Source organism: Crocodylus siamensis, chromosome 1 (genome assembly GCF_052110815.1).
Source record: "Crocodylus siamensis isolate JL-2025a chromosome 1, ASM5211081v1, whole genome shotgun sequence".
NCBI lineage: Eukaryota > Metazoa > Chordata > Crocodylia > Crocodylidae > Crocodylus > Crocodylus siamensis.
The window spans coordinates 89,081,656-89,104,450 of NC_143395.1; the positions used below are offsets into that span (position 1 = coordinate 89,081,656).

The 22,795-nt window shown below is 42.9% G+C and overlaps 1 protein-coding gene across 1 annotated transcript in view; it reads left to right on the forward strand.

Moving 5' to 3' along the window:
• Positions 1–22,795, forward strand: part of LOC149873015 (uncharacterized) — a 148,494-nt gene extending 125,699 nt beyond the window's left edge. Inside the window, exons 38-48 of the mRNA XM_090031419.1 lie at positions 180–329; positions 414–467; positions 3,288–3,455; positions 4,590–4,742; positions 6,445–6,579; positions 10,510–10,662; positions 13,578–13,787; positions 18,574–18,694; positions 21,420–21,485; positions 21,840–21,970; positions 22,504–22,795. Coding sequence (XP_089887545.1) covers positions 180–329; positions 414–467; positions 3,288–3,455; positions 4,590–4,742; positions 6,445–6,579; positions 10,510–10,662; positions 13,578–13,787; positions 18,574–18,694; positions 21,420–21,485; positions 21,840–21,970; positions 22,504–22,617 — 1,455 coding nt within the window. The 3' untranslated portion in view covers positions 22,618–22,795. The remainder of the gene's footprint in view (positions 1–179; positions 330–413; positions 468–3,287; positions 3,456–4,589; positions 4,743–6,444; positions 6,580–10,509; positions 10,663–13,577; positions 13,788–18,573; positions 18,695–21,419; positions 21,486–21,839; positions 21,971–22,503) is intronic.

A 22,795-nucleotide genomic window follows, 5' to 3' on the forward strand; every position in this document is an offset into this window, starting at 1 on the left:
TGGGCATTTTCTGAATGGCAGGCCGAAAGGTCAGGCCAAACTATGAATACCTTGGACCAGAGTTGTGAGGGACCAGGAAGAGAAAAAGAAAAACCTGATACTGTAGCACGATGAATCTGAACATGACCAAAACCTAAGGTTTGGATTATCCATGAGGGTTTCTTTGTTTCTCTCTCCAGATTTCATTTACAAAAGATCATTTACAAAGCTGCCTCACTGCACTGGGCTGCGACATCATGGCCAGAGAACGCAGCAACTTTGAGACCTATTCCATGTTTTATGAAAACATCCTCCAGCAGCAGCATCGACTACTGTACCAGAAAGAACAAGTATTCTTACCATCTTCATTCCCTGCAAGTGAGAGTTTAGCTGCAAGAACATATTCACAACACATTTTTTGTGCTCTGTTTCAGGAACTGTATGCAGTAGAAGAAGATGGAAAGCAAACTGAAGTCACCCTTAGTCAGGTTGGTGGTGGTGATTTATCTTATTTTTGTTTCAGTTGTGTGAGAGACAGTGCCAAAGGCCCTCTTAAAGTCCAGAGAGACTATGTTCACGGCAACACTGTCATCCAGGGATTTAGTTACCTGGTCATAAAAGGCCATCAGGTTGGTCTGGCAGGACCTGCCTTTGATGAACCATGTTGATTTCCCCTGGGCATGATCTCCTCTGCTGGCCCTCACAGATGTGATTCTTGATAATTTTTTCAAGGATTTTCCCCAAGACCAATGCGAGGCTTATGGTCCTATAGGTTCCTGGGTCTTCCTTTCTCCCTTTCTTATAAATGGGGACCACATTAGCTAGTTTCCAGTCTCCGGGCACCTGGCCCATGGACCACGATCGCTTGTACAGCCAGGCCAAGGGTGCAGCAATGACCCCTGCCAGCTCTCTCAACACCTGTGGGTGGAGGTCATCAGGGCCCACAGATTTTAAAAACATCCAGCCCATCCAGAAGATCCCTAACTACTTCTGCGCAGACCCAAGGCCTGGGAGTGCTATCCCCAAGATTGCCCCTACCTGTGGTGGGAGAGCTGTCCTGGTCCCTGTCCAAGAAAACAGAGGCAAAGAACTTGTTAAAAATTTCATCTTTCTTGTCTGGCATAGCCACAAGATTACCATTTGAGTCTAACAGGGGCCCTACATTACCCGGTGCCCTCTTCTTACTGCCAATGTATTTGAAGAAGGACTTTTTGTTGTCCTTAATCCTGGTTGCTAGCCTGAGCTCCACCCCTGTCTTGGCCTTCCTCATGGCCCTCCTGCACTCACGGGCCCCTCTCTTCCACTGGGTGTATGCCTCCCTTTTGGCCCTCAGGCATTCTTGAATGCCTTTGCTGAGCCATGGGGGTTTCAGAGCGCTCTTACCCCCCTTCTTTCTCTCCGGGACTGTCACACTCTGAGCCTGGAGGATCGTCCCCTTAAGATACGACCATCCCTTGTGGATTCCCATATCCTCTACCTTTTGGGCCCTCAGTGCCTCCCCCACTAATCTCCTAAGTTTGTTGAAGTTGGCCCTTCTGAAGTAAGTCAGGGGCTTTAGTCTTGGTATAAGCCCTCAACACCCTGCACTGGATGGTGAATTCCAGCAGGTGATGATCACTGTCACCCAGGTCAGGGACCTGCAGTCCACTCACCAGGTCATCCCCAGTGGCCAAGACCAGGTCCAGCAAGGCATCTCCCCTAGTAGGGCTGTGATCCTCCTGGATAAGGTGGAGGCCCTGTATTTCAGCTAGGAACCTACGCAAACAGCCAGACCTGGCTGACTGCTCCTCCCATCTTCACCAATACAATATTGTTACATGATCAGTGACTAGCAGATACCACACTTGTCCCACAAAATTTACAACCCAGAATTTGACCAGACAATTTAATCCTCATTTCCCGCACTGTTATCACCAAGGAGGGGGCATGGTTCTATCATTGTACTGCATGGACTCCTCCTCTCAGTATTTTCCTCCCTCAACTATCCCCAAATATTCATTGGCAGATTTTGACTATCACATTTGTTGGGGCAGTAGTTAGGATTAGGTATCACCAGATGCAGGCTGCCAGCCACAGTTAGTGGTAGGTGAACAGTTTGGGGAGATAAAGTCCCCTGAAACACTCCCCCGATAGCCCTGCATTCCACCATACTCTTTCTCTCAGTTCCTCTTACCCATGGATGAGAGAAAATCTACTGATCTTTTTTCTCTCTGCCCTCATAACCACAAATAGGCTTTTGGGTTTTATGTGCAATTTCTGCTTCTTTCTCTTTCAAAATTTAGGGTGTGAATTCTGTTAGGGACATAGAGTCATAGAGAAGTAGAGCTGGAAGGGATCTACATAGGTCATCTAATCCAACCTCTGGCCTGAGGCAAGGTTATCCCTATCCAAACCATCCTATACGAATCCATTGTCTAACCCAGGGGTCGGCAACCTATGGCATGTGTGCCCAATGTGGCATGGTTTTTATTGGCATGCAGGCTGCTTCCCGCCCAAGGGGTGGGAAGAGGCGTGTCCAGATTGAGAAGCACATGGCTGCCTGGGAACAGCCTTGTGCTGCTGCTGACCCTTGCCACCGCTGGACCTCAGCCCTGGAACACTGCCAACCCCCGCCAGGTAAGAGCCCCTGGCCCCAACCCTGCGCTGCTGGCCATGTGCTACCGGCATGCCCCAGCTGGCACCACTGCTGCTGTGGGCCCTGGGCTTGACCACATGCTGCCAGTGGGCCCGGCCCCAGCTGGCACCATTGCCACTGCGGGCCCCAGCCCAGTGCCAGCACTGGGTCGGGACTGTCAGCAGCATTGGGATGGGGCCAGGGCCAGCGGGGTATCCCTCCCAGCCCCATATGGCAGCCAGCAAAGCCTAGAAGCATAGGAAATACCCATAGGTGAATATAGGCGTAACTATACTTAGATCATCCCAGATCAGTGGCTGTCCAACCTCTCCTTGAACTTCTCCAGTGATGGAGAGTCCACAACTTCCCTAGGCAGTCTATTCCACTGCCTCACTGTTCGAACAGTGAAAAAGTTTTTCCTGAAAACCTATTTTGCTGCAACTTAAAGTCACTGGTCCAGTGATCCTTCATATTCAGCTCCTGGAAAAAAATATAAACAAGCAGAAAAGCAAAGCCAGGATGATTTTATTAATTTGTTTAATTATTTGCCTTCAGTTAGATGTGGGCACAAATTGGAAGTTTTGCTTCATGTCTAAACTTTCACAGTTCCAGGATATTTAGATCTAGGGTTTTTTGTGTCAGGTTTGCCTGTGTTGTCTCTGGTTTCACTCAGTCACTTTCTCTCCTATGATAGATTGCAGAGCTGAGTCATGAGATGATTATGGAAGTAACTGCCCTAAGAGCTAGAGTTGCTGATTTAGAAGGTGAAAAGCTCAGTCTCAAAGAGAAGATAAGAAAAGAAGTGCAAGATGAATATGAAACACTAGTGCGGAATCTGTTTGTGACTTGTGTGCAGCTAAAAGTAGGTATAAAATAAGAGGGAAGCCAAGAAGTCTTTAATGTGCTGTTGTATTATTTAGCCAGCCTACTGGCAAACAAAGGCATGAATTACAAGAATTAATTCAGGGACCAGTGAATTGCTGTTCTCTCACTAACATCCTTTGGAGCAGCTTGTACAAACTCCTTGTTTGGGAAGGAGCTGGATCTGTTCTAATGAAGGGAAGATCTGTTGGGAAGGGAATTGCTGCCACATCCCAAAGAGTGGGCTCTCTTGCATATTATAGCTGTAAGGATGAGAACTTTTCTTTATGTCAAATTTAATTTTTAAGTGGTCTGTATAGTTTTTTCTCAAAATCATAGGGATAATGTGTGACACTATCATTCACTTTAAAGGATATCTTACTTCTCAGGTAATCTTACTGTTTTCACTGTAGATACTTGATATAAGTAAAGTACTACCTAGCTTGAATAATGGTATCCTGGTACTGCCCCCAACTAATATATACTTGATTGACATCCTATGTTAGATGCAATCCAATTCATCCCCCTGATCCAGATCCAGACCCCCCCCCCCCAGTATATCTTCTCAGTGCCCACAAGCTGATTAATGTTCCTGGTAATGACAGGATGCTAGGAAAATGATGTAGGGTCCCATCTTGAGATTTCTCTTGCTGTCTCTAAAGTGAACCTATTCTCACTGGAAAAATCCTTAGAATAGGTTGTTGCTTTCGTAACATAATCATACCCTATGCATAATTGTTGATTGTTTATAAAGCTGTGCAGCTGAAATTAGTTATGGCTAGAGAAAGAACTTTGCTTCTTCCTCTGTGATTATGTTCTATGTCGTAAAGTATCAGTTCTTACCAGGTTTTCTTACTTCTACTACCTTCTGAAATTGTGAGACAGTCCTGAGCTCATGTTTTTCCAGCAGCTGATGGGTAAAATATAACCCATATAGCTTTAAGGGTTTTTCAAAATCTGCAGAGAAATGAGAGCCCAAGACAATTATAAAAGCCATTAATTAGCTTGTATACTCTGCTAGAAAAAATTCAGTCAGTTTAATTGTGTATTTTCATATGGAAGCATTATCTAAAATACTGTTTCCTTAACTTCATATGCACTTCTCTTCTCTTCTGGCTTCTGCTTGTAATTGCAGGGGAAGCTGGATGACTATCGCCTTAATATGTGTCGACAAGTGTTTGAGATCGTCAATGAAGTGAGAAAAGAAGGGGTTGACAGCATGATTGAACTGAAGAAAAAATTTGGTTCAACCACAGATGATAAAGGATTGAAAGAACATTTGTCCACAGTAAGGGTTGTAATGTGCTTATTCTTAAGGGTAAAAATTATGGACCTAAACCAAGTGCCTGGATTCAAGACCCCATCTGAACTTTGGGGACAAGCAGTCCATTGGGCTTCCAGTTCAGGCAGTGACAGGCTGTCAGCCTGTCTTTGTTAAAAATTGATTGAAGTAGCATAAGATGGAAGAGGGTAGTCATTGTGGCAAACAGGACAGACAGGGATGCAGAACCTTGTGATATGTGCCAGCATGGCAAGAGTCATATTCAAATTGTCATTTAGATGTAACAGTGTTCTTGGATCTGCCCAGTACCAGGTAAATCAAGCTGTGTCCTGGTCACTTGTAATCTACAGTTTAGGAAAAGCAGCAATCTTAAAAACACTCTTGTCCAAAAGTAGAGATGCATAGGCCTTTCTTCCTAAAGTACTTTAATGCCTGCAAGGGGAAGCAGTGAGTCTGATGGGTAGAGCACTGGACTAGAACTTGTGAGACCATTGTTCATTCCTGGCCTGTTGAATGAAGGTGGGTGACTTTATTTTGTCTATCTGTGCTTTATTTTCCCCATCTCTAAAATGGGTATAATGACACTGACCTCTTTTTGAAAAAAGCTTATAAAAGCTCTGACTAGCTTAGCACATGTGAATTTTCTTGTAAATCAATTAAATTACTCATAGGAGTAGCAGTTATGGTAGCAGTCAAGTACTTGGCTGAACAGTGACAGAGATTACCCATGTGCTGTTCTGCTTGCAGGACTCCATCAGCACTTCAAGTAGTAACATGACCTCTTGCAGAAGGACCAGAATCTGAGAATGAGGTACTTCAGAAGGGGGAGAAAAAATTATAAAACAATTACACAACTCAAAACCAAAGAAATATACCATAGAATATATTAAAGCCTGGACATTTGGGATCTACTGTAACAAACAGACAAAATAACAATACAGTCTATTGAATTATTAGTTGCTCAATTAAGAAAATAAGGCTGTTAAGATGAAATAAACATTCAGCTACATAGTTTTTTAATACATTAATAATTAGTTCCAGTGGAACTTGGTAGGGTAAAGCTGTTGAAGAGTTCATTCATGAAATCAGATGAGGCCAACTGGATCTTTACTCAGCCCAGAATATTATGACTTAATGCCTGAATATCAAATAAATGCACTTTGCAGATGCTCCAGACAAATACCTGTGAGGGGGAAATGCAATTGTTTTATAGCCATCTGCCTTGAGTGTGCACTTTTCACAAATAAGCCTTGTAGTATGGGCAGTGCCTGTGGGGAAAAGACTGCTCTCATAAATCCTATGATTTTACCATACTGTTATTATGTAGGTCTTATCAAGGACATCCACATTTAGGATAAATTAGGTGATTCAGTATGTCGTCAGCCAAAACCATTATTAGGGTAAATTAGGATAGTCACAGAGGAATTGGAGTGTTTTATATCAGTTAAGCATGTGTTTTCTTCACAATTTACCTGTTTTTTTTCCTCCTAGTCTCTTGACAGTGTCTGCTTTTCCTGTTTCTTCAGGGTTGTAGTAACTGACATTTCTTTCTAAAATTGCACTGTTTTAAACTGCAGAGTTTGAGGATTTAAAAATTCAAGTTTCAGTTGAGGAGAAAGACAACCTCCAACCTATTGTAAGGGAATGTTGTGTTATAAGAAGTCTTTTTTTTACTCACTAGTGTACTGTGGTCTCATGTCTTCATTAGCAGGAGCAGCTGCAAGTCTTGCAAGATGAAAACAACAGGCTAGGGGAGCTGGTGTGTAAACTGAAAATCTTGAACTGCTGGAAGCACATTGCGCAGAAAGCACAACTCTCTTTAAAGCTGAGAACTGCAGAGAAGGTGATAAATCCTGGTCACTTCGTTTTAGTGTTGTCTTTCATGTTCTGCAAAGCTAAAGGCCACATTGGGTTGGGTGGTAGCATCTCAGCAAGCCAGTATATTTTCATGTAACTGTTTTTCTGCTCCAAATTCTATGCTTTATTTTAAAAGAAGGTAATTTGTGGCTAACAATATACATTCACACTCTGGTCACAATATGAAGGTTAAGCACTGATTTCTGCCTGAGTTTGCAGACAGCCTGAAACAAGAGCTGTGAAAAGTGTGAACAGCCATGATATTCATTCCAGTATTGACACTGAAGTTGAATTGTGACAATGGCAAATGTCAAAATGAACTATTTCCTTATTGACCAAAGCACATAAAAGGGAACTGTTGTGTTAAGAAAAACCATATAAGCCAGTGGGAATGCTCAGAAATTTGTGGCTGTAAGTTGGGAAAATACTGTTTTTTCAGTTTGACTTCTACAGAAAATGCCATGCACACTGAAGCAGTAGTGATCTAAAGGTTATTTTACTTAAGGAAAGCAGAATGGACCACAGAGGCTATTAATTTAAATCTTTACAAAGCAGGATGAAGGATGAAGATCATTACACTTAAATAAAAGATAGGATAAGTGGAATAATGCTTTGAATGAGGTGGGAGAGAATGGAATATAAGGCATACGAGTGGTGGTTATGTGACTTAATAGTCTGTACTGTCAGGTGCAGAAGGGCAGAATGAATCACATTTTGTTAATTTCAAACTAGTAAAAGCAGAATGGTTTGTGTGAGCTAGTTAAAGTTGTACTTGAGTTTACAATTATGTGCATGGGCTTTGTCCAGAAGATCCTAAATCATTTCAGTATTTAATTAATGTATACCAAGCAGAGACTGTAATAGATATCTAACTTGTAGATTTGGTTGAGGGATGATGATTCTCCATCTGATTAGAAAAAAAATCTAAAATTGAAAAAAAGCGATGGAAAAATTTGGTTTGTTATTTTAAACCAAGACTATGAACCAGGTGGCATGGGTTATCTTAAAATCTGTGACAGATGGAACAGATTCTTCATGAGGCTAAGCCATATCAAAGAGAACCAGAAAAAAATCTGGTGAGCATTATCTCAGGGACAGTAAGGAAAGATTAAAGCATCACCTGAGTCTTGTTGTACATAAAGTCTTTTTACAAGTATGACCATACATTTAAATAGACAAAGCAATGCATGCATCTGTCTTGCTGTTCACTCATCTATTGATTTTTGACAGTGCTTAAACTGGAGTGGGCATGTTTTCATTTTCCATGTTCTTGGAAGCAGGTCCAGATTTCTTTACAGAAGAAAGAGCAATAGTGTGCGTGGTATTTTGATGTGTTGTTTGAAGATCAGTTTCTAGTCAGTAGCAATGGAGAGCTCCTGGAGACCACTAAATCAAGCTCCCTCAGAGTGACATCCACCAGTAAAGCACTCTGCCACACCTGGTTGGTCAGGAGTCTCTGAACTCTGCAGCTGAAAGGTCAGCCTCTTCCCTGTCTGCCAGCTGCGTGGAGTGGAAGGAACCATCTGCTGACCAGAAGGAAGAGAAATAAGTAATTTGGGTGCCCATCCATCCCATTTTAAATCTGCCCTGAATGCCCCATGCATTTGGTCAGATAAACACTTCTGCTGCGTTTTCAGCAGGAATGCAGTGGTGGATGCAATCTTCAGCTAGTGGGGAGGACCCACATTGCTGGTGTCCTTGGCATGCTGCAATGCTTCAGCATGAGACCAGAGCTCAGAGACAACTGAGTGTGCCACAGAGCAGGGGGGAGTTCTGTAGGATGCCAAAGGACCTTTGAAAAGGAAGTGTTTAGGTAACCTCCCTTTCTTCTCAACACTTTTCAGGCTGGCTTTCTTTGACACTTGGAGAAACAGAATCACCCTGTAACCTGTGTCCTGATTTCCATTGTTGTCAGTTTGGGCATGATTCCTGAGAGAGTCCTGTCCTGTATGCATGACTAATCGTCATACAGCGCAGAGTACAAAATGGGAGCACTCTCACATGTCCCAGACAAAGTCAATTCCAGAAACAAATACCAGAAGCTGGAAGTCCTGCTTTTCAGCATATCTCTTTGCATCACTTTTCCAGTGAACTGGAGGATGAGTCTGCTTGGATGCAGCTGAACTCTGGGTTCTGAATGAGCTTTTATTCAGCAGAGCAGAAGTCTGATTTCCTTTTATTTGACTCGGACTTCGTTTGCTAGTGGCGACAGCCCAGTGGTTAGTGATAGTGTCTCCTAGGGAACCAGATGAGATTTCAGCTTTAATTCCAGCATGCATGAATTCAAATTCCTAGGTACTACTTGAGAACACAGGAGTCTGGGACAGACATTGCATAAACCATTTGAGCCAAATCAGTCAAGTCTGATTCAACCAGGTTTATCTCAAACTGGTTTCAGTCATTCTCAGACTGGTTTGTGTGTACTGAACATCTGTTCTGTTATAGATTTAAGTCAGTTTCTGATCACTTAAACTGGTTTATGTGTAATGTCTGTCCCTAGCCTGTGAGATCCAGTCCTTATTCCATGGTCATGTGAGTGATACATTGTTATGTAGACAGGGACTGCAGAAGCAGTTTAAATATGATCTGGAAAATTAAAAATGCTCACAGCTTTTTTGCTCCTCTTATGATATAGGGAGAAAGCCTTTTTTTTTTACATTGGCATTACAGGTCAGATGTTACTCATAAGACTCTGGATAAGCAGGAGTCTGTGGTGAAATTGCAGGAAGCAAGAGGGTGTGTCTGCACTGCAAAGTTAAATTTGGGTGATCTGTACTAGGATGTGAGCTGCCACATTGTAAAACCATACCAGAGTGACTGTGACCTTTGGAGTTGTGCTCATTTATGTTTATTGCTAGGATGATCCCTTTTGCAGCAGTAAGCTGAATGCTGTATGACTCTCTTACAGTGAAATATGGGGGAATGTGCCAGGAGAAATTGCAGGAAGGTATTGGAGAGCTATCAGCACTTGCGTGATTTAGCTTGAAAATCCCCCCAAAATGGGTTTTCATTTGGATTACTGTCAGAAGTAAAAACTGCGTCCATGCTCAAGCCCATACTAGCATCTGGGTCAGCTAGCCTGCCTTTATTTAAAGCACTGTCAGACTTGAATGAGAAGGTTTATATGCAGGTGGGAGAAGGGTTAGGGTCAGCAACTAAGTAAAAGCCCAAGCCACTTTTGCACTGAAGATTAGCCCAAGAGTAAATCTTAAAATGTAAAGAGCACAACAGATTTTTAATCTGAGTGTTTAACACTACGTGTGTGGGTGGGTGGGTGGGTGGGTGTGGGTGTGGGTGGTATTAGCACCTATTTAATTTCAATGACTAACATTTACAATGCACAATTCAACACTCTTAAATCCTTTATAACCTGTTAAGAGCTAACAGTAAATCGATCCTATCTCTGACTGGTCCTCCTACAAAACTTGGGGAAACCAGGTTTTATGTTTCTGAGGGTTTCTAAGGATTTATTTAAACACATATGTTGTGCCACTGGCACAGTTAAAATACCATCACCCGCTAGTGTGGACAAAACAATTCCAGTATAGTGGTGTTATAGCTTATTCCCAAAAGAGAAAGGTATAAATTAGGTTTATGAGGGATCTTGCAGATTTTACTATTTTGGTAAAAGATCACACTCCTAACAAATATCTGTACAAAATGCTTGTATCTGTGCAAAATCTGTGTTTATATGAGGTATAAGTAAAAATGAGTGAAAAATACTGACACAAAATCCCAAACAAACCCCTCCCTGACCACCTTTCAGCCATCTTTCCTGCATCAGCAAAATATTAAGAAGCTAGATTCCAAAGATTTATTAAAAACATTTTATAGGTTGTGTTTTCAGTAGTGAGAAACAACAAAGAGAGGGCCATTGCTTTGTTTCATTATTGCATTATGTCATTTGTGATAACAGGAGGCCCTTCAAAACAAAAAAGAGTGTCTGACTGCCAAGATGATGGCAGAACAAGAAGTCACTTTATTCCACAAGCAGCTGGTGGCTGTGAGGAAGGCTCTGGCAAGATCTGAAGCAGAGAATGAAAAGCTGCAGAAACAGCTAGATCAGCAGGTACCTAAAATAACTTGGTCCTGGCTCATTCTACATAGTGAATCAAATGCTTCTCTCCTCTCATTCCCAGTGACTTTAATGGAGAGCTTTCTTCATTGGCTTTCCAGAAGCAAAGTCATTTCAGAACCAAGTGACAACTGAAAACAAAAACGTATTTTACTGTACGAAGCTAGGAGGAGTGTTGGTTGAGCTTTTCCTACAGGTACCACTGTAGTGAAGGACAGGCTAGGAGCAAGAGTTAGTGTCTTTCAGATATCAAATACCTGTAGTATTGGGGATATTGTTTTATGTACAACTTCAGTGTTCAGTATTCAATATTACATTTTAATGAATGGGGTAAAAGAAAGTCAAATGAGTATTGCAATACACACAAAATGGTAACCTTGATTTAAGAAAATGCAAGTATATTTCCCTTTCACAAAATCACTAAAATTCAAGAAAATCCCTAGTAAAGGTAGTATGAACATTCAGGCCATTTCATTTCACATCTTTTGTCACTGGAATGCACCCACAGATGCCTCCACTCCACAGCAAAGTTCTTTTCACTTCAGCTTCTCGCACTACACACAGTACAGTGCACATGTTGGGGTAACAATATTCATCTAAAGTAGTGGTGCTAAACCTTTTGGCCTCATGGGCCAAATCAGTGGTGCAGGGCTGGGCTGTGGACTGGATAGGACCCTACACCCCAGGATCAGGCCTACATACCAGAATCTGGATCATGCTGCCCTTGCCTGACGCCATGTGCCTGGGATCAGGGCCCCACACCAGGATCAGGCCCTGTGTGCCAGATCTAGTACTCAGGCCGATGGCCCATGGAGCTCCACATGGACGTGTAGGGAGCCCCACAGGCTGGACAACAAAGTGCCAGGAACTGCATCTGGCCTGTAGGCTGGGGGTTGAGCACCACAGATCTAAAGGAATGGACCATTTGAGCTGATTTGTCCTGCATCTTACTGTGCCAGTGGTGCAGCTGCTGTCCAAGGTTTTACATCTCTCTGGGATTTCTTCTGCAAGTTCCTGGCTGAAAAAAACTGTGGCAGAGAAGAGATATGGATTCTATGCATCTTGCCATTTCCAGAGATTTCAGTAATGAAGTCATGGGGTGTGCGATGATAAGCACTTGGGCACGCTCCACCAATCATTATTTTTGCATTTCATTAAGAGCAATTTTAATAGTGACTTTAACCACTGTTGAACAGGTTGTTTTCCAAGGTACACACAGCTGAGTCTGCCCCACATACCTGTTATGTTTGGCATAGTGTAAATAATGCCTTTGTCATACAAGGGTACAGGCATATTGAAAGTGGCCTCCTGCACTAGCTGTGAGTGTTCTACCTGGTGGGGATTGTACTAAAGTGCTTTTCAGTCCATCAGAGAAAGGCACGGTGAGAACTAGTGATTAAAGCCAAAGAAGCTCAAATAAGAAATTATTTTGTTATAGTGACATTCATTCTTTGAATGATCACTCTAACAAGGTGGAGTCTCACTATCTTCTAATAAGGATCAGCTTCTTTTCTGGAACATATGCTGTCATTAAGCACAGGTTATTGGCTCAATCTAGGAGTAAATGGCTGAAATTCACTGGCTTGTTACATTCAGACTAGATGCCCTGGCCTTAAAGTCTATGAAATTCCAGTGTTAGTGATGGTCAGACAACTTCCTCCTCATCATTTTTTGCTCTCAAAGTCTGTTGTTCCTTAAAAAAAAAAAAAAAAAAGCAGAGGTCATTGTTTAGGGTGTGCGTGTGTGTGTACATGTACACATGGCTATTTTCAATCAACTGCCTGCCTGCCATTTTGTTTTTAAATGACTGAATTCCTCAGCCTGCCCTTCCTAGAACCCATTTTTTCCCCAGTGTCTGCCATTAGCTTTCAATTCCTCCTTTTCCTCCTCCATCTTAAGCTCCCCTTAGCATAGATGACCCTGTGCATGTCTGACAAACAGCATTCTCAGTTCCACAGTCTTGAGTTTCAGTGGGAGCTGTGCCTAATGTACATTGTGTATAGCATTGGGCCTAATATTGCTTTCAAGTATTTTGCTGATCCTTAGAGTCAGAATAACATATGGGGTCTCGGTTGTATCCACCAGTAAAACAGAAATGTCTAGAAGAAACATGGTTCTGCCCCAAATCTTCACTTTTACTCTCTGTCCCTTTAAAAACAAAGGGAGTTTCTCACAGTTCAGGGGCTGTCACAGAAAACAGAGAATGCTGTAGTTTTGTGGAGTGGAAGATACTGTTGCAAACAATCAAACATGCCCTTTCTTTTTTGTTTGTATGTGTTTTGAACAGCATTTTACACACAGGTGCTCTTGGAGTCACTGATCTAAAAGATTGTTATAAATAAATGGTGCAAACACCCTTTTTAGGGAATGCACTGCCCTTTCTAAGAATAGAATTTGGATTTGGGATTCTATGTTTATGCCCTAAAGTTTAGTAGCATAACTCGGGGCGGGGGGGACACAACTCGGTCAGCACCTTTGTGGGGGTTTCCAAAAGTAGCCGCCACTGCAGTGGTGGCTGAACACACCACTGTGATTGACATGGTGGCAGCAGATGCTGCCCCATGTGTAACAGCTGCCCTCGGTGTGAAGCTGCCTTTCTATGCCTCTGTCAACGTCCCATTATCTCCAGTAGGAGCTATCTGCTTACAGTTCAGCGTAGCCCTTTTCTCATTCGGGAGTTAGTTGGTGACACCTCCAACTGTACGGGAGAGAAGGGGCTAATTTCTAGACACAGTTTAAAGGTGAGGTACAGAGGGAGGAAAAAACTAAGCTTATGCCTTTTTCAGTTATGCTAGGAAGTCTGAGTTTTAACTGTCTGTTTTCAATTTTGTTTGGGTTTGTTTTTTTTACATTAGAAAGAAAGGCTTTTTAAGGTGTGTTTCCTAACCTATTGGTATTCGATGTTACAGAAACAGCTGCTGCAAGAAGCAAAACATAGGACGACTCATGAAACCAGAAGTAGGCAACAGCTGGATGTGATAAAGGCAGAAAACATGCAAAAGGTGCTGGAAGACATGCAGGAGAAAGAGCAGAGACTCCAGTGCTTGACTGAAGAAGCTGAGAAATCAGCTAAAATAGAGCAACTCCAACAAAAAAGGATCAGAAAAGAAATGAGGCAGGTAAAGTCAGAACTGAACCTTTGAATCCTTCAGAATGCACCTGGGTTACCCAGGAGCTACCATTCCTTGAGATATATATTAAGGCTTTAGTACTTGCTACTTACTATTAGCTGCATGTCTTTCTTTGATCAATGCTGAATACTTCCTTCATGGGTGTCCTGAACTTCACAGTACAGCTGCATTTCCAAGAGCAGGGGTTGGCCATCTGTGGACCATAGGCTAGCAGAGCCATTGGATCCTGTCTGCAGACGTTGGGCTTCAGTGCTAGGGGCTTTGGCTACGAGTTCTCTGCCCCCACCACTGTGGAGAGAGGCAGCAATGGGTAGGTCCTAGCATCTACCGATCCACTTGCCTTGGACCTGAGGTGGTCATTCCAACCCACAGCCAGAAAAACTTACCTTCCACTGTTCTAGAAAATGGATAGACATTCATTTGAAGCACTCCCAATTTGGAGTGCTTCAGCTCCATGTTAACATTTAGTTCCCTTCTCCACTCCTACCTCCAGGGTGCTCAGAATGGCTGTGAAAGCATACAGCAGATGTGCACTCCAGAGCAGTCTGCATGTGTCCTGGCCTCTGATTCCAGAGTTTCCTAAGGACAGCCATGCACACAGGAGAGTGCTCATTGATGGTCTGACCAGCTCTCCTTCCTTCCCCACCTGGGGGGTTGGAGGAGGGCAGAGCACTGTGGCGTGCCGGGGGATAAAGCAACATCCTAACATGCTCTGCTGGAGGGTGTTAGTTTTTCAGGACATGTTTCAGAAAGAGGTGCTTCAAAGATGTTCCTCTTTTTTAACAAGGCCTGTTTCAGGGGTCTGCAACCAGGGTGCCTTTCATGGCCTCCTTCCTTCCCTTCAGCTACTGCCATGTCTTGTAGCTGTAACAACAACAGAAATCCAACCCAAACATGATCAATTGCAGCTGGGGTGTCTTTTTCCAGGTCTCTCCTCCATATTCCTACTCGGTCATGCTGTCTTTTCTCAGCTGGGGTCTTCCTAGGCATACTCGCACTTTCCTCAGTTTCCACTACCCCTTCTCCACTCAGCGTATGGAGCTCCTTCAGTGAGCATTGCCTGGTCCAGTCTCCAGTTTTCAGTGCTGCTTACATCAGCTTCCAAAAAAGAGCTCCTACCTCCACCTCTGCCCAGGTCAAACCAGGTCCCTCTGCTCCTGGTACAGGGCTTGTATCTCCAAGGCCTGCCTTTTCTGGCCTCTCAGCTGCTTGCCTTAAAGGTACAGCTCCCATAGGCGTTATCAACTTTATTTGTTCAAAAACTTGGAAGTTGCCAACCTTTGTATACTGTCATTGGAGTGAAAGCAAACATATAGTACTGTATTTATTATACATTAGAAAATGGAAAATCATTGCCAGCAGTGCTATGGCAGGCTTGAACTTACAAAGGCAAATTCTCCTTGGTCAAGTTGTTTTGGATTTTGTGTGTATTTTACTGATCTTATCTGATTATACCCTTTATGTTTAAACTATCAGGATAAACCAGAGCCTCTACAGTGATTTATTTAAGAAGAAAGTAGATTCAAGAGTGCTTTAACAGCCAACACATACACAGAACAGCTGCTGTTTAGTGTAAAATAAAACCATGAGATTTTTCATGTGCAGTGTTTCTTAATGCTGTAACTATGGTAAAATAACAAGGACATGGCTTGTTGTTATTAGTCTGGGAAATACAGGGCAAGTATCACTGAATTGGGGATAGAGACGAGCCACGATAAAGCACTCATTGGCCATAGGTATGAAGTCACGTCATGTTGTTTTGACAGAGAAGTGTCAGAGATCCAAGTAAGGAATTAAGCACTTGGGCAGACTTTAGGCAGATGCATCCAAATATGTGATCTAAATGCCCCTGCTTATCAGTTACCCAATCTGACTGGTGCCTAAATTTGCCAGGCTCCTCCCTGTTTGGCCTGAAAGTTCTCCACATGCCCGCATGTCTGCTTCAGTACATGCTCAGTACATGCTTGGGCTGAACAGCTTGGTGCTTGTTCCCACCCGTGCCTGATCCTGATGTAGGAACTAGATTTCCCTCTCAGTCTCATGAGGGACCCAGGATGACCTTAGAACTCCTCCTGCTCAGCTGAGTGCCCTAACCAATAGGCTGCAGCACTTCCTTCTCCAGTGATTGAGCTTTAAAAGAAAAGTAAACTTTATTCCGTTCTTTCAAAGAACAATTATAAGTGCCTACACTCAGGGGATCGAGGTGGTATCTTTTATTAGACCAACAAGATTTTTGCAAAAGAATGTCTTTAATTGCAAGTTTTCAGGCACAAACCTGACACATGGAAGATATTGAATTTTAGCTGATTTTTAAAATAAAATCTTCATATTTTCCCAAGCAGGAAACAACTTTGACCACCTGAAACCTGAAATCCTGCTCCTGCCTTTGTCTAAGGTAATTTGCATCATCACAGCTTCACAGGAGAGCTGAGATTCCTTACCAGCTAAGAACGGCTGCCCAGAAGTTTTTTCCATCTATTGACCCCTCTGTGAAATCCTATGAAATATAAACTTTCATTTCTACCCAGGAAAACTTTTACAATCTTTTCTCTGATGCCTGATGAAGGGTGTTTGTGCCCGAAAGCTTGCAATTAAAGAACTTGTTTTGCAAAAATCTTGTTGATCTAATACAAGATATCACCTCTGGCCATGAGTCCCTGATTGCTTGTACACTCAAGGGAGGATTTTGGGCTCTGGAACTTGAGTGGGCAACAGCATCTGGGGGAGGTGTCTGGAGAGGGGTTAGATTTCAGTCACACACCTATGCTTAGCATTTCCTATTGCCCAGCAGCGCCACCCTCCTTTTGTGGGTTTTTTGAAGCTCATTTTGAGATACCTCACTCCATGAATGCCGTGTTGATGGATTCAGGGCATCTGCTGCAGGATTCTGGAGTCCATTCCAGGCACCAGGCACTTAGAAATTCGGTGTTGCAGTACCTCATGTTGCCCAAGTCCTTTTATTAGATCTAGCCCAGAGTGCTCCTGGCATTTATGCTCACAGTCAGGACTTGGATACTTGAACAGTTTGCATGGACAGTACGCATAGCTGATGTGTAGAATTTTTGCCATGCTTTTACTTTCTGTTTCTTGTCTGACAGATGAGAGTCAAGACCCCTCATTTGCTTGTTTAAGAATCATTGGTAAGGGATGTAAAACTGTGCTTCTGGAACCCCCCTTTGGTAGTCAAGCAGATTAAATATTTGGGAAATTAACAGTATTTAGGCTGACCTACCCAAGGAGCTCACATTTGGTGAAGTAAACTGGTGCCCTCATAGTGCATAGGCACCTTAAGTTGGTATAGAGGTGCTGCCGATGTAGATGGTAGTGTTAATCCTGCATTGAACTTTCCTTAAGTTTGGACTATCTTCAGAAGGGGCTGGCATAGATCTACCTATGGTTTCTAAATGCAGTAAGTTAAGTAGGTGCCGTTTTGGTGTACGGAGCCCCCAGTGGGGTGAAGGAGGGGAGGTGGGTCAGTGAATAGATCTTTTTGATCTTTTACAAAGTGGCTTGCAGTTTGAAAACATTGGAAAACCTCTTGATTAGACTTTGATTAGGTAAGTCCCCATGACTACATGTCATTCTTTCCCTCTCACAGGAATGTGGCTTTATAGCTCTTATTTGCAATTGTACCATTGGCTCTGACTCGTCCTCCTGGCAAAACCTAGTTCTGTCTTCAACTCTGAAAGCAGCACATGGAGAGCACTGACTGAAAGTCCTGATGACAGATGGCATTTCATTGGGGACAATTCGGCAGTCTGCCGGCACTTTCTATAAGCACCATTATCAAGAGTACATGACAGTGAGAAACTTTTGTGAGGGAAGGGCATTCAGTGCTGGAACACAGGCCAATGAGTTCATTGTTCTCTCTCTCTGTGATGCAGCCCTGTACCATTATGCTGTGCTTACAAAATATTTGTAACACTTTGAGAAACCAGAAGTATCAGTAGCTGGTTGTTGCCTTTGAGGGAACAAACCAGTAACATAGTTTTGGGGATATGCCAATTACAGCCTGGGGACCTTAGTCTGTCTGCTGCAGCCACCACCTGAAGAAGAGCCAATGTGGGCATGAAAATGTTGGTGCGTTGACTTAGTTCCACAATGGGTATTGCCTCAAGGGCACTTGATTCAGTTGTTGGACCCCTTCTCTGTGGCTATACAGACATTAGGGGAGATGTAGCAAAAGGGAACTTGCTGCTGCCCATTACTTGACATAGAACAACACTGTGACTGTCCGGGTGGGAGGTATGCTGATGGGACTTGCTTTACCAGGGTCAGCAATGAGGGAGGTAGCCTGGAGTCGGGCAGGACAGGGTGGTTGGTGCCTTAGAAACTAACTTGTGTGGAAAGGCATAAGCTGTCACGCATGGTGGCCTACTTAGTTGCTCTAACTGATGAAACCTCATGCCTTTCTGAATGAGCTAGTTTCCAAGGGCTCAATAGAAGGCTTAGGAGATTAATGAGGGAAAGAGCCCCACAATATCTGTTTGCTCTTTTTCTTGCAATGCTGGACAGTACAGATGTTATCAACCAAAAATGAAAATGACACTGTGCACTGTGTAGGTCATGCTCTACACCCAGAGAGATCGCACAAGTGCTTTACAAACCAATCTCTAGAGATTACTTCGCCAGTCACTGAAATGGAGCCAGCTCTGATGTGGAAGGCACCAGCCTCTCCTCCCCTTAGCTTGTGACCTTTGCTTTAAACCAGAGTTAGTAGAAGATGATTTTTTTGAGCATGAATCCTCTTAGTGTGATATTATCTCCTCTTTAGATAAGGAGCCAGTTGATCCAAGAGCGCAGTCTGAAACTGGATGCTTTCCAGCGTGTGGACGAATTGCAGGGTCAGGTTTATGATTTGGAAGCTGGAGCTTACCAGAAAAGCTCATCTGGAGGTAAGGAACATGTAATTGCATTTTTTAAAAAAAGAAAAATGGGATGGGCAATCTAAACAAAGCCAATAGATTAATAGTGTGGTTTATCACCACCGGCTTGCCAAAATAATCTGCCTGCAAATGATTTTTGGAGAGTTTAAATGTGGGATGTGAGTTATTTATAGCTTGTGTGCTTGTTTTTAACTATAGACCCATCAGGAATATCTGTTTTGTTCTTTTGGCTGGAAGTCTCTCTGGAGAACAAGAGAACTGGACTGGGAGCTTTCTTAGCCCTAAATTAAAGGAGCAAGGATCTCCAAACTTTAATAAAGAGCCCTGTCTCCCCACCTCTGTTAGGTGTTTTGTAACACCTGTTTAAGTTCTGTATCCTTTGGCCCTCCCCTCCTGCCCTCCTCAGCCCCACTGCTGTCTGTCCATTCCTTTCTTCTTGTGACAAAGATAGTTCTTCAGTCAGCTACGGAAGACACCAAACAAGCAGGAGAAACAACATGCAAGGCCACTTTTATGTCATAAAAGGGCTACAAATCCAATTTTCCTTTGCTGGGTGCCTTTAAATATTTCTGTCAAAAGAAAGAAATGTCAGTTATGGCACTAATGAAGATGAAGCATGAATCAAAGGAGAAATAAAACACAGAGTGTCAATGAGTTCAGATTCAGCATAAACGTACAGCATATGGAAATTCAGAGGATAAATTGGTGCAGTCTCATGATTCTGATTGATACGACTCAGCACAGCCCCTATGTGTTTAATAACCACACCCCACACTATTACTATCAGGCTTTACATACAATAGTCTCCTCAGTCTTACGATACAATCGGTTCCTGAAAACCACATCTTAAGTTGAAATGTTGTAACTCGGTACCAATTTTCCCAATAGGAAACAATGTTATAAATGGGGGGTTGGTTCCTGAGCCAAGGCCCGATACCCTGTTTTCACCAAAGTGGCCTATAATTTTGTACTCAATCAATTATAGACGAATAATATAGCTACATTAGTGTATTTATACTGTAAATAGCAATCATATTGATTTGGAAGGACTTCTTTGAGGAGACTTTGCTGGATGTTTTGAAGGGTTCTCTTCTCAGGATCTTGGCTCTAGTTTTTCTGGAGTCTAGTCTGCTTTCTTAAAGAAAGTGTCCAAGGAAGTTTGGACAGATGATGGCCATGGAAATGGGTGAAACTTGTTTGCTGGTGTGGCTTGGCATCAGATCAAGCATTGTGAAGTTGAAACTGATGTCAGAAAGTTAAAAGAGGGCGTCAATTTATAAACGTTGTAAGTGTGAAATGTTGTAACTCAAAACATTGTAAGTCGAGGACTGCCTGTATGTACAAAGGAAGATCATGCTATTAGAAAAGGGTCTGAACTGGAGAGCTGGAGTCTGCATTCAGATCATTTTAAATTTGGGGTGTGAATCAAGCTTTGACTTCCCAGTGAAAGGATTTGTTGGCAGCACTTTGGCATTGCCAGTGCATTCCTACTTCAGCAGTGGGACCCTTAACCTGAAAGAGAGCTTTTTACATGCATTTAAATACACTGGGGTATATGTCACACAATAGGATTTGGTCACTATCTAGGCCTCTCCTAGAGAAAAGTGCCAGATTATATATATTGGGTCAGGCTGACTAGAGATGGTCTGTGACCACATCTAATACAGTGGTGCCAACCAACACAGGAGGCTGTCTTTGGAATCCCTGGTAGAGTTTAAACTACTGGAAACCCCCAGGAAGGGAAGGAGGGCAGGGTCACCATCTATCCACCTGAATAGGAGGATAGATAGGAGGGGAAGCTGGCACCTTTGTGGTACTCCTCTGTGAGCTAAAGATCTTGTAAATGCCAGTTTACTGCTGATAAGAAACATGCTTGCAATGTCAGTGTATATTGGAGAAGGCTTTCATTTGCATGTCCTCTATTCACGCTGGCCTCAGTGGTGAAATGCTATACATTGGCAAGTTGCGGGATTAAGCTGCATCTTGTGGTTTTGCCCTTTCTTTCATATTTCTGCTATTGCATCGAAGCTGAGAGAAATGCCATTGAGTGTTACAAGGTTAAGAAGATTCCCAGTGGCAGTGAAAATATCTTTTGTGTAAGACTTCAAAAAGGAAAAAATATTTACCACTGCATGGACAGCAGAGGATTCTGAGCTGGTAGGAAATTGGTCCCTGTCAATTAACTGCAGGGATCAATTCCCCTCACATTTTTCCATTAGTTGCCCACTTTTGAATCTCCACAGACTTTGTGGAATGGTGTTTTAATCACTGAGGGAACTGAGGATGTGCCTTTTGCCTAGAGGTTGATGGTAGTGACTAAAAACTGTCCAACTCAGTAGTCACAGGATATTATGTGAAGCTTGTTTTACTGGCCTCTCTGAAAGTAGGTGTCTGTGGTATCATCCTGATTGGACAGATGTTCACACCACAATAAATTCTTCATTAGGCATCTTCTGTGATCATCAAAAAACTGAATGGGCCACCATGCAGCCTTAGCTTTGTGACAGTCACTCTGTATTGGGACTGAAACAAATTGGTGGGGCTATCCTATATTACATCTGTTATGTGGATGAATTAAGGTTAGTCTCCAGCACTGTCAGACACCTGTTGACATCCAGTTTGCAGCTTGCTAGAGCCTATATTCTGAAAAGCCACATTGTTGTCTGTCTTCTTGATGACTGTGTTCATTCTTTAACTGCATTAAGTATGTTGTAAATGTTTTTCTTTTAAAAAGGTATGAGAAGGAAAGCCACAAATCTTCTCTCTCTCAGTGCTGGCAGCACAAAAAGGTCTTTTTCAGGTAATAAAGTAACCATTGTTTCCTACCAATAATCACTAATTCATATTGTCAGGAAATCCAGACTCTCAGCATGCAAAGGTTTATAATTAGTGCTAATTTGAATAAGGCACAGTTGTTCTCTTTAACTGTCATTATCCACCCTACAGTAATTCCCTGCATTCCCATTCATTGCCGTGTTCATATGCAAAAAGGGATGACGGTTTTGTATGGCCACTGTACATAGTTATCACACTGGTTTGTAAGCAGCTTGCTTTCTTAATACCATCTTAGATGTTCACATCTACATAGTTACACATCAGGAAGAAGCAGCATGTGTACTCAAGTTAAACTGTAACTCCGCTATGCCTGTTGTAGGTTCTGCAGCCTGGACTCAGCGTATGGTGTTTTCTGCATCTACTCATCCCAGGGATTACCAGCAGCATCTTTTAATGGCTGATCCTAAAGGTAGCAATGTAACAGCAGGAACCACTCCAAGGCCAAAGACTGTGAGTAATGGTGGGTTTATTAACAGGAGAATGGAGTAGGGCTTAGTTAGGGATGCTGTTAGACATCATTAATAGGTTCCTTCAGAAGGGTGCCTTTAAGTCATGGAATGGGGAAGATGATTACCTGCAGACTTCTTATACCTGACTGCTGTCACAGCAACACTCCCAATTCACTGCTAAGTAGATTACAGGGATTTGACGGGCTTCTAGCAGGCAGTGTGCCAGGGAGGACTTCCTAGAAGATACTGGGCCCATGCAGACCTAGGGATCACTTTGTAGAGCAGGCTTGGTTGCTGAATGTGGCAAATTCTGTCATGAACCAACCTGTTCCACAAGCCATCCATACTGCTACAACCCACTTTTGCTTAGCTTTGCTTTAGCTTTGGGAGCACCAGGAGAAAAATGTGGGTCCACAAATGAAGTCTGGACAGGGAGCAGAGTGAGAGGCATCTGCCTGTACTTATGTCTAATACAGGTGTGTCTATTCAGAGTTCAGTACTGGAGCATTACAACCAAATCACTTACACTTACAGGTGCCCAGCAGATGGAGGGAGAGAGGGGTGGATACTCTCTTCCCAGATCTGCCTGAAAACTCTCACCGTGCCATCCTCCTACAGTTGCATGAACAACAGCTGGCCCCAAAGTGAAGCAAAATGGATTTTTAGTTAGATGAGAGGGCTCTGGGTTTACAGAGCCAAAGGGCTGTACAAATACCTAGCAATGTGTGCTCTGATACACAGCCCTTTGCTAGCATGAACTGGCAGTTGATGGAGTCATTTTATGTTATAAACAACGTACATATCTGGCAATAAAATGGAGATCTAT